Source organism: Lacerta agilis, chromosome 6 (genome assembly GCF_009819535.1).
Source record: "Lacerta agilis isolate rLacAgi1 chromosome 6, rLacAgi1.pri, whole genome shotgun sequence".
In the NCBI taxonomy this organism is placed as follows: Eukaryota; Metazoa; Chordata; class Lepidosauria; order Squamata; family Lacertidae; genus Lacerta; species Lacerta agilis.
Genome location: NC_046317.1, coordinates 84790082 through 84804588, shown reverse-complemented (window position 1 = coordinate 84804588; position 14507 = coordinate 84790082). Strand labels below are relative to the sequence as shown.

General features: G+C 46.0%; 1 protein-coding gene across 7 annotated transcripts in view; it reads right to left on the bottom strand.

The window, feature by feature from the left end:
• The window catches only part of CDH4 (cadherin 4), a 763202-nt gene that overhangs the window by 69949 nt on the left and 678746 nt on the right, over positions 1–14507 (bottom strand). For all 7 annotated transcript variants that reach the window (XM_033153667.1, XM_033153668.1, XM_033153669.1 and 4 more), the window contains one exon: positions 11892–12029. In XM_033153667.1, the coding sequence (XP_033009558.1) occupies positions 11892–12029 (138 nt within the window). The remainder of the gene's footprint in view (positions 1–11891; positions 12030–14507) is intronic.

The window sequence follows — 14507 nt, the reverse complement described above, 5'->3', positions numbered from 1 at the left end:
GTGTATCACACACACAATAACTTAAGAAGAGCTTGCTGGACCAGGCCAATGGCCCATCTAGTCCAGCATCCTGTTCTCACAGTGGCTGACCAGATGCCTGGGGGAAACATCGCTGCAGGATTTGCTCCCCTGCTGTGGTCTCCAGCAACTGGTATTCAGAAGCATTGCTGTGGAGGCAGAGCATTGCCATCATGGCTAGTATCTATATTCTCCATGAATGTGTCTCATCCTTTTTTAAAGCCATCTAGGTTGGTGGCCAGGGACGCGGATGGGGCTGTGGGTTAAACCACAGAGCCTAGGGCTTGCCAATCAGAAGGTCGGCGGTTCGAATCCCCATGACGGGGTGAGATCCCGTTGCTCGGTCCCAGCTCCTGCCCACCTAGTAGTTTGAAAGCACACAGTGCAAGTAGATAAATAGGTACCACTCTGGCGGGAAGGTAAACGGCATTTCCATGCGCTGCTCTGGTTCAACAGAAGCGGCTTAGTCATGCTGGCCACATGACCCGGAAGCTGTACACTGGCTCCCTCGGCCAGTAAAGCGAGGAGGAGGAGGAGTTTGGATTTGATATCCCGCTTTTCACTACCTGAAGGAGTCTCAAAGCGGCTAACATTCTCCTTTCCCTTCCTCCCCCACAACAAACACTCTGTGAGGTGAGTGGGGCTGAGAGACTTCAAAGAAGTGTGACTAGCCCAAGGTCACCCAGCAGCTGCATGTGGAGGAGCGGAGACACGAACCCGGTTCCCCAGATTACAAGTCTACAGCTCTTAACCACTACACCACACTGGCTGCGAGATGAGCACTGCACCCAAGAGTCGTCCACGACTGGACCTAATGGTCAGGGGTCCCTTTACCTTTACCTTAGGTTGGTAAGCGAGTTGTGGCAGCGAGTTCCATAGTTTAACTATGTGCTGTGTGAGGAGGTATTTTCTTTTATCTGTCCTGAATCTTCTAATATTCAGCTTTACATCCTTCACTTTGTGTCTCTGCAGCTCATCCACCCATGTCTTGTGTCTAAAGCCTCATCCGAGTTACACGAACAAGAAAACCAGCCTTATGAGCAGATTGCGTTTCTCCAGCTGCATGGCTTGACTGTCCCAGACGACCACCAGCACAGCCAATTCCATCCCCCCCCCCCCGCTCCGGTCCAACTGTTAAGTTTTACATAGCAACGTTAATTCCCGTTGTAGAACACGTGGGGCTTAGCAGCAGTGTATTGCAAAGCCCTCCCGGGCTATGTTTATATCCTGAAACTATTAAGCTTCAAGCCTCCTGCTTTGATTGACAGGTAATTTGAGAGCAAGATAGGATGTGCTTTTGTGCGCGTTAGTGGGGAGCTCAGCCCTTGATTCCTCCTGCGTCGGCGCTGTGCCAAGTGCAAGCCTCTGTTGCCATCTTACAGCATCTTTCCTTCCCCTGCCTTAACTCAGAGCAGAATTGTTTCAAATAGAACTGTGCAGTTCTCTTGCTGCTGAAATAAACCCTACTCTGAAAAGACACGGTGGGGCTGCAGTGGGGGTGGTGGTAAGCTCCAGATATTATAAGAGGCAGGGAGAAGAGGGAGAGGGCTTTGTGTCACTCCTGCATTTCACAACATCCAAAGCTGGCTGTGGTTCTGGTTGCAGAAGTCAAGGAGAAGTACACCTGTCCTGCAGGTGGTGGCAGAGTGATTTGCCATAGATACATTGCAGGATGAAGTCAAGGTACAAAACCATTCCCCACTCCCCCCAGCTGCTGAATAGAGCAAACATCTGCCTTAAATTCTGGTCTCCCTTTTTTTGCGGAAAACTCCCTTATTCCAAGCAGTTTCAAAGGGAATATTCCGCTCCCCAGGCATCTCTTTACCCTGTGGCGCCAGTGGCGCGGGGAACCAGGGCCGGGCGGCAAGCTGAGTGTCTGGGAAGGAAATTCGAGAGGGCAAGGGAGCATGGGTCCACTGTGGGGAGCGGAGCACATTTCTTGTGCGCGGGTGCCTGCCTGCAGAAGGGATTTGTGCTGCGGAGCTGTTGTGGAAAATGCCTATGTGGTTGTGTTGACAGGTGTGCAAAGGAGGGGTGCAGAAGCTAAAGGTATCTGTCTGTATGGCCTTTCCAAAGGCCAGGTTGTGCAGTCAGCTGGGGCCTGTAAAAAGCCAGGCCAGGAGCCACCTTAAGTTCACTTCTTTTTATTTCGAGGCAGTGCACACCTATGTTTGTGGAACTGCAAACCTTTCCAGTCATGCGTTACTCCAGTCAAATCCCACATATGAATGTGGGGAAAGATGATGGTGTGTAGCCTGGTGTAAATTACTTTGTAGTCTGGGGGGATTACCCCGGCGTGGACTGTCCCTGAGAACCGTAGACTGTCCCCGGGACAGGTGAGGGTGCTGATCCCTTATTTTCAAATCCGAAACTTGACAGCTATGATTCTGCTCACCTGCTTGAACAAGGAGCATAGCTTTGTGGCAGAGTGTCTGCTTTGCATGTGAAAAGTCCCAGGTTCAATACCTGGCATACCCCTGGGGGGCTGCTGCCAGTCATCACAGAAAATTCTGGACTAGGTGGACCAATGTCCTTCCTATACTTAAAGCAGCTTCCTACGTTATCATTTGCTTAGCGCAGCCTTTCTCAACCTTGGGTCCCCAGATGTTTTCGGCCTACAACTCCCATTATCCCTGACCACTGGTCCTGCTACCTAGGGATCATGGGAGTTGTGGGCCAAAAACATCTGGGGACCCAAGGTTGAGAAAGGCTGGCTTAGCACATTTAGGCCAGGGTTCCGCAAACTTGGGTCTCCAGCTGTTTTTGGGCTACAATTCCCATCTCTCCTGACCACTGGTCCTGTGAGCTAAGGATGATGGGAGTTGTAGTCCAAAAACAGCTGGAGACCCAAGTTTGGGAGACCCTGATTTAGATCCTGCCTTTATCTCACCATGGAACTCAATGTAGGCAAACCCTGAAGTGTCAAGGTGGTCTCACATCCAAGCACCAGTCTGATATATACCTGATTTCAGCCCTCTGATCATGACCTGGGATGCCAAGATTTATTGACAAGAAGTGCAGCGCCAGATTTAGTGTGGTGCGGGTGGTTCCCCTGCACAGGGCGCTGAGCAAAGGGGGCTCAAATTTGAGAAGATCCATCATTGAGAAGATCCATTTGGTGGCATCAGATTTTGGTCATGCTCAGTGGGTTGTGCTACCAAAGATTACCAAAGTCCACCCGTGAGAAGCAGATCTGCTTTTTTGGTCCAAATATGACAGGTGGGATTCTAGATGCCCCACATCCTTCTCTCATGGCAGGGGTGGCTAAGCTGTTGCTCTCCAGATGTTGCTGAACTACAACTCCCATCATTCCTGGCCATTGGCTGTGCTGTCTGGAGCTGATGGAATCTGACAACATCTGGGCAGTCCCTGTTTTCACCATCCCCGTTTAAATTTATGATTGTAATTTAGTTGTCCAGAATAAAAGGTGGTTTGTTGTATCGTTTGCTGCCTCGATTGCTTTTAACAGAATACAAAAAGTGGGAGATAACAAATGTTTTAGGCTACAGTCCTTCCGTGGGAGCAGGGCCCATCAAACAAAGTGGGGCTCACGTCTGGAAAAACATGCCCAGGACTCAGCTATTAATATTGCTAGAACAAGGCTCTATTTTTGTGCCTACCTGGAATGGATTTCTGACTATAACCAGGAGGCTGATTTATTTTAAAGGTCACTTTTGCTAAAGAGCAGTAGTTTATATAACTGTAAAATACCCTCAGGTTTGAATTATGGAAAAGAGCAATGGGGGAACGTGCAAAGCTGTTTCTGGCCCTTGCAAAAACTTTCTGCTCAGTTCTCAAATTTAGAGAAACGGGCGAGTTGTCCTTTATTCCCGCTTGAGGGGGAGGCAGCAGTTTTTGATCCGTTTAAGCTGGATGCTAGGCAGAGATGTCTTGGCGACCGTAATGCCTTGTGGGCTTGCATGCATGTGAGGACTCTTAATGCTCAGGGGACATTTGAATGCTGCCTCCAAAAGCTTCTCTTCCTAAAGTCGTTGAATAGGCAGGGTGCTCTAACGGGGGGCAAATGATTTGCGGAATCGAGCCCCATGATCCCCTTCTCCCTTTGCAAAGCATCTTTCAGAGAGGGGTGCTTTGAAGCAAAGAGGAATGTATAGGGAGGGGAACTCTTAACCTTTCAGCTGCCAGCTGGTCCCCCAATCTTTCTTCCAGTGGCTTCCTTGCCACCAAGGTTCCAGGCTGGTGCTTGGGAGGGAAACATGGGTCTTGAATGTTGGAGTGAGTAGTGGGTAACAGGAGTTATGGGGAAGATTCAGAGGAAACCGGCTGGTAGGGGAAGAGGTTAAGCATTCCCTTCCAAATATCTGCTGACCTGGGATTATGGGAGTTGTTTTAGGTTTTAGGGAAATATAAGCACACATCGTCCATGGCCACCTTGCTACAATAAAGAAAGTGTCAGGGTCGAGTCAGATGAGGAGGAGTGGTGGCAAGCCCCCCCCAACAGGGCAGCACCCACAGAGGAATCTGAGGAGTTCGTACCTGGGGAGGACTGGTGGCGGCACTCCTCAGAGGAGGAGGAATCTGACAGGGAGGAGGAGGGAAGACCAGAGCTAGAGGAAGAAGTGGGGCCAGAAGCAGGTCCCAGTCAGGAGGAGAATCAGCCGATCCCCTCTCCTCCTCCCTTCTCAGCTGTGGAACGCCGAGATGAGAAGCGAAGGTGGCAATTGGAGACAGCTGTAGCTCATAGGAAGCATGGGAGTGAACTGGCTTCTTAGGGAAACCAGCTAGTCCACTCTACAGCTTCTGCAACTATTGTGCTGGGCGCGTGGTTGCTTTTGCTCATCTTGTTCCTGTGTTCCTGGTTGTTCCTGACTCCTGGCTTGTTCCTGATTGACTTGGTTTGTTCCTGACTCGGACTGTCCCTGACTTCAGCTACTCCTGACCCCAGTACCTGACTTCGGCTGGCTTCTGACCTGGACTGTTTGACCTTGGCTTATCTCACCCTGACTGCTGCGCTTCAGCACGCCAAATTGTTGGTGCCCTAACAGAAAGCTCAGTCCCACACCAAAAATTGCAAAGGACGAGGCAGAAAAATGGAAGCACCTTTCGCTGAGGAAGAAACCTTTAGAGATATGGAAAAGCAGGTTTGGATGAAACACTATTCATTTCAAATCCTCCACCTCACCCCCCCCCCCCGCAAAAAAAGTTTTGCTGAGGAAAGGGGATGTCAAGACTTCATTGCAAATGGCTTCAGTGTAACCTGTAGTTTGCCTTACAACTTTGCCCTGGGAAAACTGACTAATTGGCTCTACTAACTCATCCTGTCATGACCCTGGGGTCAGATTCCCTTTCTCCAATGGCTAGGAACCTAGGAACCTGCCTTATAAAAAGCTGCTTTATATTTTAAAGAAAAATCTCTACCCAGCTCAGCAGTGCCTACACGGACTGGCAGCATCTCTCCAGGGTTGCAGGCAGGGGTGGTGTATCCCAATCTTATCTGGAGATGCCACGGATTGAACCTGGGAAGCTTAGCATGAATGGCAGATGTTGTACCACAGACCTATTGCCCCTTCCTTCATGACGATGTGGACTCTGAATCAGAAGGGGAATGGCGCTGAGGACCAGCCCCAGAAGATGGTACCACTGCCTCTCTGGCCTCAGGATGTCATATTGCTGTCCTCATAGAATCATAGAATTGCAGAGTTGGAAGAGACCCCATGGGTAATCCCCCATGGGTCCAACCCCTTGCATTGCAGGAATCTCAACCGAAGCCATCCAACCTCTGCTTAAAAACATACAGGGAATGAGAGTCCACCACCTCCCACTATTGAACAGCTCTTACTGACAATAAGTTCTTCCCGAGGTTTAGTTGGAATCTCAATTCTTGTAACCTGAAGCCATTGGTTTGAGTCCTACCCTCCATAAGAAGAGAAAACAAGCTTGCTCCATCTTCCACATAAAAGCCCTTGAGATACTTGAAGATGGCTGTTATATCTCCTCTCATAGCTGCAGTGGGACCAGAATCTCCCTTGCTCTGTGGGAGTAGCGGATGCCAGGAGAGGATTGTTTAGTTGTTTAGTCGTGTCCGACTCTTCATGACCCCATGGACCAGAGCACGCCAGATACTCCTGTCTTCCACTGCCTCCCGCAGTTTGGTCAAACTCATGTTGGTAGCTTCGAGAACACTGTCCAGCCATCTCATCCTCTGTCGTCCCCTTCTCCTTGTGCCCTCAATCTTTCCCAGCATCAGGGTCTTTTTCAGGGAGTCTTCTCTTCTCACGAGGTGGCTGAAATATTGGAGCCTCAGCTTCAGGACCTGTCCTTCCAGTGAGCACTCAGGGCTGATTTCCTTCAGAATCGATAGGTTTGATCTTCTTGCAGTCCAAGGGAGAGGATTAGGCCCCTTTAACTGGAAAGGCTCCTTCCAGTGAGGGTGGGGCCAGCAATTGGGATGCAGCTGTGCTACTATATGGGGCTCAGCCTCAGACTGATTGTTGCTGAAGCAACATCTGAGCCCTGTCATTAGTGCATGCATAATAATATGCTGGTTGTTCCTTATGCCAGAAAGCACAGCAAGACATTCCATTTTTCTTAGGAAAGGCATTTTTTTTGGTAGATGGTCAAAATCACCATCTTTTGAAATTGGAAGGGCAAAGGAGGTGTTTACCAGGCAGGACCAGCCCTGCTATTAGGCAGGGTGACACAGATGCTTTAGGCAGTGGAGGGGAAATGGACACAGCTGTGTGTGCCATGGAGCATGCCATGGGGCAGTGGAGGGTGCTGTCCCATTGCCTGCATCGAATTAAGAATTGACTGCCAGCCTAGTGAGCTTCTGTGCAAGAAATGGGAAGAAGCAACATCTTGTCCTTTGCCTCAGGCAGCAGAATGACTTGGACTGGCGCTGTTACTGGAGACTGTGCCCTTTGCATTAGCTGCAGATAAGCTACCACAGAATATTATTCTGTAATGATAAGAAGTTGGGGAAAATTTCTGTTTGAATTTAGCTCTTTTGGGGATCTATATCTGTAGCCTTGATGACAAATGTCTCAAAAATGTTTGTAAACATGATATGAATTGACTCTGTTTAATTCTGCAGATTTTTAAATAAAAAAGTCATTTTGCTTTACGGCAGTGGTCTTCGGCTGATTCTGGTAAAACCGAACTAATTCAATAGCGAATAAGGCGTTAATGAGAGTGAGTCATCTGTACATTATGCAGAATAAAAGCAGGGATTTCTATATTGCAGTATTTCTATATTACAGATACTGATGCCAGACAGCTGGTAGTTGCTTAAACTCTTGTTGTTGTTCAGTCGTTCAGTCGTGTCCGACTCTTCGTGACCCCATGGACCAGAGCACGCCAGGCACGCCTATCCTCCACTGCCTCCCGCAGTTTGGCCAGACTCATGCCAGTCGCTTCGAGAACACTGTCCAACCATCTCATCCTCTGTCGTCCCCTTCTCCTTGTGCCCTCCATCTTTCCCAACATCAGGGTCTTTTCCAGGGAGTCTTCTCTTCTCATGAGGTGGCCAAAGTACTGGAGCCTCAACTTCAGGATCTGTCCTTCTAGTGAGCACTGAGGGCTGATTTCTTTGAGAATGGATAGGTTTGATCTTCTTGCAGTCCATGGGACTCTCAAGAGTCTCCTCCAGCACCATAATTCAAAAGCATCAATTCTTCGGCGATCAGCCTTCTTGATGGTCCAGCTCTCACTTCCATACATAACTACTGGGAAAACCATAGCTTTAACTATACGGACCTTTGTCGGCAAGGTGATGTCTTTGCTTTTTAAGATGCTGTCTAGGTTTGTCATTGCTTTTCTCCCAAGAAGCAGGCGTCTTCTAATTTCGTGACTGCTGTCACCATCTGCAGTGATCATGGAACCCAAGAAAGTGAAATCTCTCACTGCCTTAAACTCTACTTATTGTAATTACAAATTACAAATTGCTCAGGCAGGACCCTATACACTTTGGGGTTTTATTTTTATTTTATTAAAAATGGCCACTAGATGTCACTACCTTTCACTGAAATGAAGGTTAAAAGGGAAGCTTCTCTCTCTCCCCCCCCCCCAATTTTTCATGGCAGCTTAAAATGTTTTACCATCTTAACCCCTGCTTTGAGTCTTAGGATGCTGTGAGTAGTCTGCTCTGCAGTGCAGTATGGAAGATGCTTACAAGGCAAGAATCAACTTAGCTTACGAGTTGTGCGGGGATGGGAAGCCTGTGGCCCTGCAAATGTTACTAGGCTACAACTCGCATCATCCCTTCATGTGCCTCCTCCGGGAGAGGGGTGTGGCGAAACGAGAAAGGGCCTTTTTGTGGTGGCTCCCTGTTTGTGGAATGCTCTCTCCCCAGGGAGGCTCACCTGACACCTCCTTCTCCTCATGGCTGGTGGAATGAGGCCCATGCACCCTGGGCTGGTGCACTCTTCCATTTTATCCCAAGACTACGTCTCTGGCCATGCAGACGGATAAGCTGAACGAGTGAAAAGCTGAACAAATGAGTGAAAAGCTGAACAAGATCTGGAAGTCTTCACTCTCCCTATCCCTGCCTTAAATGAGGAACATATCACAGCGTGGAATGTGTACAGCTCTGCTTAATCCGCCCCCCCCAGCTCGAAACATCACAAAACACTGTGAACATCACACAACATTAAAAATAAAAATAAAAATCTACAGCAGAAGACAGTGTGCTTACTAACAAGTGAGAAAGTGTAAATACCAAACGTGCCTTTCCAAAGCATTACCTTTGATCCAGATTCTCACACTAGGTGAGAACTCTTATGAAGGCACCCCCCCGCCCTGCACACTCAGATCTGTTTGGATGTTCAAAAGCTATCTATTTACAACTTCCACAAGAAAGCATTTCCATGAGAGAACGATAGGGTGTGGGGAGTCGCAAGAACATAAAACGAGTCCTGCTAAATCAGAGCAAAGGACTGTCAAGTCCAGAATCTTGTTTAGCTTTGTGAAAAGGATTGTCTAAATTCATGCTGCTGAATGGGCTATGCTTCCTATTTGCTGTCTTAACCACATTTGGGCTGAGGAAGAAATATTCCCGAACAGAGATTTTGGTAGATCCTGTCAACATCTGGAGGCTTCCAAGCCAGGCACATGCAGGAAGACAAATATGCCACTAGGTTCACACCATACATTTAAAGCGCTATGATATCGCTTTAAACAGTCGTGCCTGCCCCCGGAGGATTCTGGGAGCTGTGGTTTGTTAAGGGCGCTGAGAGTTGTTAGGAGACCCCTCGCAGAACTACAATTCCCAGAGTGGTTTAACAATTAACCCCACTTCATGGGAAACTCTGGGAACTGTAGCTCTGTGAGGCGACTAGGGGCCGCCTAACAACTCTCAGCATCCTTAGAAAACCACAGCTCCCATAATTCGTTGAGGGAAGCTTCGCCAGTTACCACAGCACTTCAAATATGTGGTGTGAATTGTGGCCTAGGACGTTTTAATGACCCATCACAAGCTGTTCCACATTCTTAATCCACTCTGATGCTTGGTGGATAATTCCCACCACCACTCTCAGTCTGCAGCAGTATTTCTGGAATGCAACTAAACAGCTCTGCCCACTCCTAGTTTTCACAACACATTCTTTTATTTATTTTTTTGCTCTTTTGTATCTGCATAAGTTAAAACCTAGACTTTCTTCTTCTTCTAAAGCTTTTCTGCAACAAGATTCACACAGACACACACACACATGCAAACAGTGCAGAAGAGTGGATCCCAAGTTTTTTTTTGGTGTTGGGTATGAAAACCAAGGTGGCCATGCAATCTGATTTATAGAGGACAGTTCTAAAATTTGAAGGCACCTTTGCTGTGAAAATCTACCTGGCATAAAGGTAATGATGCCTGAGTAGGGAGACCAGCATTTACCTTCTGGAAAGCAGCCTGAGTGGACACAGATATCAACCAGTTACAGTTTCCTCACTACGTTGAGATGCACTGTATTAAATTGTGGTAATCATGTCCAATTTTGACTCTATTCATATAATTTAATGGGCTACGTTCAAGGTGCTGGCTTTGGGTGTATAAATCCCTACTCAGCTTGAGACCAGGATAGGTTAGAGATAATATCTCCCCTTATATATCCAGTTAAAACGTTTTAAGTGCAGTATGCAATGTGACACTAGATGGCAGTGGTGAGCCTTATGGAAAATTCAATGTACTTTTAAAAACACTTTTTTTTTTAAAGCATTTTCAGAATTTTTTTTTATATGTGTGTAGATTCCACCTAGGTGAGGGGCTCCTGCAGAAACCATCTTACCAGGAAGTCCATTCTGCACAATATAGGAATTAAGTCTTTAGCATTGTGGCACCCCAGGGTGCCAGTCTACTGTGAAACTGATGAAGCTTAAAAGCTTCAGGGGCCCTAATCCTGGAGAGGTCCCAGAAGCGACTTTAGTCCACATTGCTTTAAAAAATTGGGTCTAGTCGACCCAATTTGAGTCACACAACTCTAACTGATTAATTTTTTTGTTGCCTGTATTTCAACAATCCCAAAGTTTGAGAGTCAGTAGCACAGGTGTTGTAAAGATGTGGTGATCTGCTGTAGAAAAATCCCATTGAAGAAGATAAAAGTAGTTACCCAGACCTCATTGCTGGTTGCAAAGGCCCATGACATTTCAAGCTTCAGGGCCCCCAAAATGTAGGTCTGCCACTGCTGAAGGTCTCTCTCTTCCAACAATCCTTTTTAGGTAGACATACAGGTGAAACTCGAAAAATTATAATATCGTTGAAAAGTCCATTTATGTAAGCAATTGTTCTCATTAGCTACTGGAGTTTAATATAAGAGATAGACTCATGACATGCAAAGTGAGATATGTCAAGCCTTTGTTTGTTATAATTGTGATGATTATGGCGTACAGCTGATGAAAACCCCAAAGTTGAAATTGTTAATTTGGGGTTCTCATCAGCTGTACGCCATAATCATCACAATTATAACAAATAAAGGCTTGACATATCTCCCTTTGCATGTCATGAGTCTATCCCATATGTTAGTTTCACCTTTCAAGTTGAATTACTGAAAGAAATGAACCTTTCCACGATATTCTAATTTTTCGAGTTTCACCTGTATTTCACAGACTGCATCTGTATTGGAGCCAGTTGACATTCAAGTGGGTTTTACTCAGAGCAGCCCCATCAAAATGGATGGACCTTGACTTCGTCATGTTCACTGATTTCAGTGGCAAAACAAAATAAAATAAAAAAATTCCTTCCAGTAGCACCTTAGGGACCAGCTAAGTTTGTTCTTGTTATGAGCTTTTGTGTGCATGCAAATTCTTCAGATTTCAGCTAGTCGACTCTGAGAGAAACCTAATTAAATACCGGCCATTGTTTTTAGGCATTTTTATTGTTCTGTCAATTGTTTGTTTGCCACCCTGGGCTCCTTTAGGAGAAAGGGTGGGATATACGGTAAATTTAAATAATAATAACAACAACATGCCATTTTAATGCAAATATGTGGCTTCTTTTGACTTCTTTTTCAGCGATGTGTCTCCACTATTTGTTGGTGGTGCCTAAGTGACCAGAATAGTGAACATAAGAGGAAGAAGAAGAGGAAGGAGAGGAAGCAGAATATAATGGAGGAGGAGGTGAACATCTCATGACATGGAGAAAATATATATTTCCACAATCTTTTCATTTTCTCAGTATTCCACTTCAGAGCAAACTGGTAGCCAGATAGCTGAGCTTCTTCATGAATCATTTCTCACATCTCCCTCTCTCTCTTTCTCCCCCAACCCCCCCACCCCCAATTTTTATTTGCTGAAAGTCTTTGTTACACACTTATCTATCAAGTTCTTTCTATCTGCCAAACCGGCAAACGGAGACGAGCCGTATCAAATGTCCATGAATTACAAACACGTTGTGTGTCCATACATCATTGCGCTGATGTATTGATACTTACGGTGCTGGCAGTGAATTCGGGTGGGTTGTCATTCACATCTGTCACCATAATGATTGCCGTCGCTGTGTTCGAGAGACCGTAGTTAAGATTTCCTTCCATATCTGTGGCCTGAACGATGACTGTGTACTGCTGAACTTTCTGGAAGGGGAAACAACAAAGGGGACAAGAATGTGAAATGTTTTCTCTGTCTCTCCATACTTTTCTGCAACTTCATTTTTTTTAAAAAAGAAAGAAAAATATCACCCTGTTGAGATCTATCTCCGCTGCAAAATGTTTTCTTAGGACAAACTTTTGTCTCCCCTGTAAACACAAGACAGAGCAAAAAAGTCTCATTCTTTCTCTCTCTCTGTCTCTCCTCGCAATAAATGATGCATTCATATCTAGCTGGTTCTAATGGAAACTTTTCTGAAAATAGCAAGTTGTATGTGAGGTGAATAAAACTTGCAAGCCGTGTTTGCGTGAATCCTGTAAGTCCTATTTGGGTGTTCAGTTTCCTGACATGGTTAGGCTTGTGTGAGGGAGAGCTAGTTGAACAATCTTCATCATCGTTCCTATGGCCAGCCCAAATAACATTTAGGGATGAGTTAATCTGTCAAATTCAGTTTCTTTTTTCCCTTGTCTTAATTTCAATTTTCCACGTTTCCACACCAGTTTACATTTTTTTTTTTTTTAAAAAAAACCAAACTCCTCATGAAAATTCATTGGTATTTTAGTGCAAATTTCTCCAAATACACTTGCTTTTGCACACCATTTTGCTTAATGCACCCTTTCCCCCCAAAGCGATTCCGCCACCCAAAATAATGAATTTTTATGTTATTTTCATTTGCATTTTTTTTGTTTACGCTTTACCCTTGCATATGCATGCCTGCATCCATCCATTCATTATCTGATTCCATCTCCAATTTGCTTCCCACAAAGCGATTTCACGGTAAAAACATTAGCAATCGAAACAATTGCGCAATTTCATATATGCAAAGCAAATGTAACAATTAAACACGAAATATAGAAAAAAAAACTTTGATATGTTAAAAAAATCAGCAGCAATTTCATATTGATAAAACCTTGCCCCACAGGACTGCTTTGAGGATAAAAATGGCCAGCCCTATCATTAGGCAGGTGGAGAAAATTGAATATATGTTGGCTCCTCCTCAGCCACCTGATCATTCCACTCTGCTGGAGACCAGAGCTTTGTGTGCCACTAAAATAGCCTGGTGCAAGCGAGGGTGCTGCTTCCTTGCCAGTTCCCAGTCAACTTCTGCTTGGACTGGTCCTGGACACAGACCTAAAATCCCTTGGAAAACACTAGCTATAAAATGTGATAGGGTGAGGGGATGGGTGGACAGAGGCTTTTTGTTGTGGTATTGTTTTCCCTGGAGGTAAAAGAGGTTCCCATGGACTGCAAGAAGATCAAACCTATCCATTCTGAAGGAAAACAGCCCTGAGTGCTCACTGGAAGGACAGATCCTGAAGCTGAGGCTCCAATACTTTGGCCACCTCATGAGAAGAGAAGACTCCCTGGAAAAGACCCTGATGTTGGGAAAGATGGAGGGCACAAGGAGAAGGGGACGACAGAGGATGAGATGGTTGGACAGTGTTCTCGAAGCTACTAACATGAGTTTGACCAAACTGTGGGAGGCAGTGGAAGACAGGAGTGCCTGGACTGCTCTGGTCCATGGGGTCATGAAGAGTCGGACACGACTAAACGACTAAACAACAACATAAGAGGTTCTGCTTTCCCCTTATGGAAGCCAAAATAAAAAAGGGAGAATTATCAGAGCAATTATCAGGCAAACATCTATAAATACCTGCAATACCAGCTCAGTGAGTTCACTTAGGCAGATGAAAATCCATTAAATGAGCTACTAATATTGATGTGGAGCTTTAGAAAAGGAAGGGAATCTTGACGCAACAAATGACTTATTGGCCTTATCATTTCAAAGTGTCTCCTTTACTAGGAATCGCTGAAAATTGAATTTCCTCAGAGAGCCAGGATGTCCCATCTGCTATTGACTGGGATCATCAGCCACAGATGATTAGGAATGAACAAAAGCAAGTTTTATTTTTGAAGCTGTTCAGACCCACAATGCTGAAAGCAGCATCCTAGAGATGTCTGGGGACAAGACGCTGGAGGAAGATCATCTCCCGAAAGCCGCTCTCCCAATGCTACTCTTTGGACTCAGTCCTGGAGGTAGGATTGGAACCAATGTAATACAAGGCCCCCAATTCCCATTCCCCACAGCCAGTTCAGGAGGATCCCATGGTAAATGGTATCAAATACCAACAGGAGCTCAAGAAGCAGGAGCAAGGTCCTACCACCCCACTCTCTGCAAAGGTCATCCACCAGGGCGACCAAGGTCAACTCAGTTTCGTGGCCGAGCCTGAACCCAAATTGGAATGGATCTGCATCCTCCAAGAATACTTGCAGCTGTGTTCACTACCTTCACCCCCAAAGCAGGTATTGGCAATTGGCCAATAGCTGTTCCCACCCAAAGGGTCCAGAAACAGTTTCTTTAGGAGCGGTTGCAGCACTCCTAGTTTCAGTGTAGCACGAAGCATCTCCTCATGCAGCAAAGTGTCAACCACACTCTGGACCGAACCAGACAAGCTTCTCTCTGC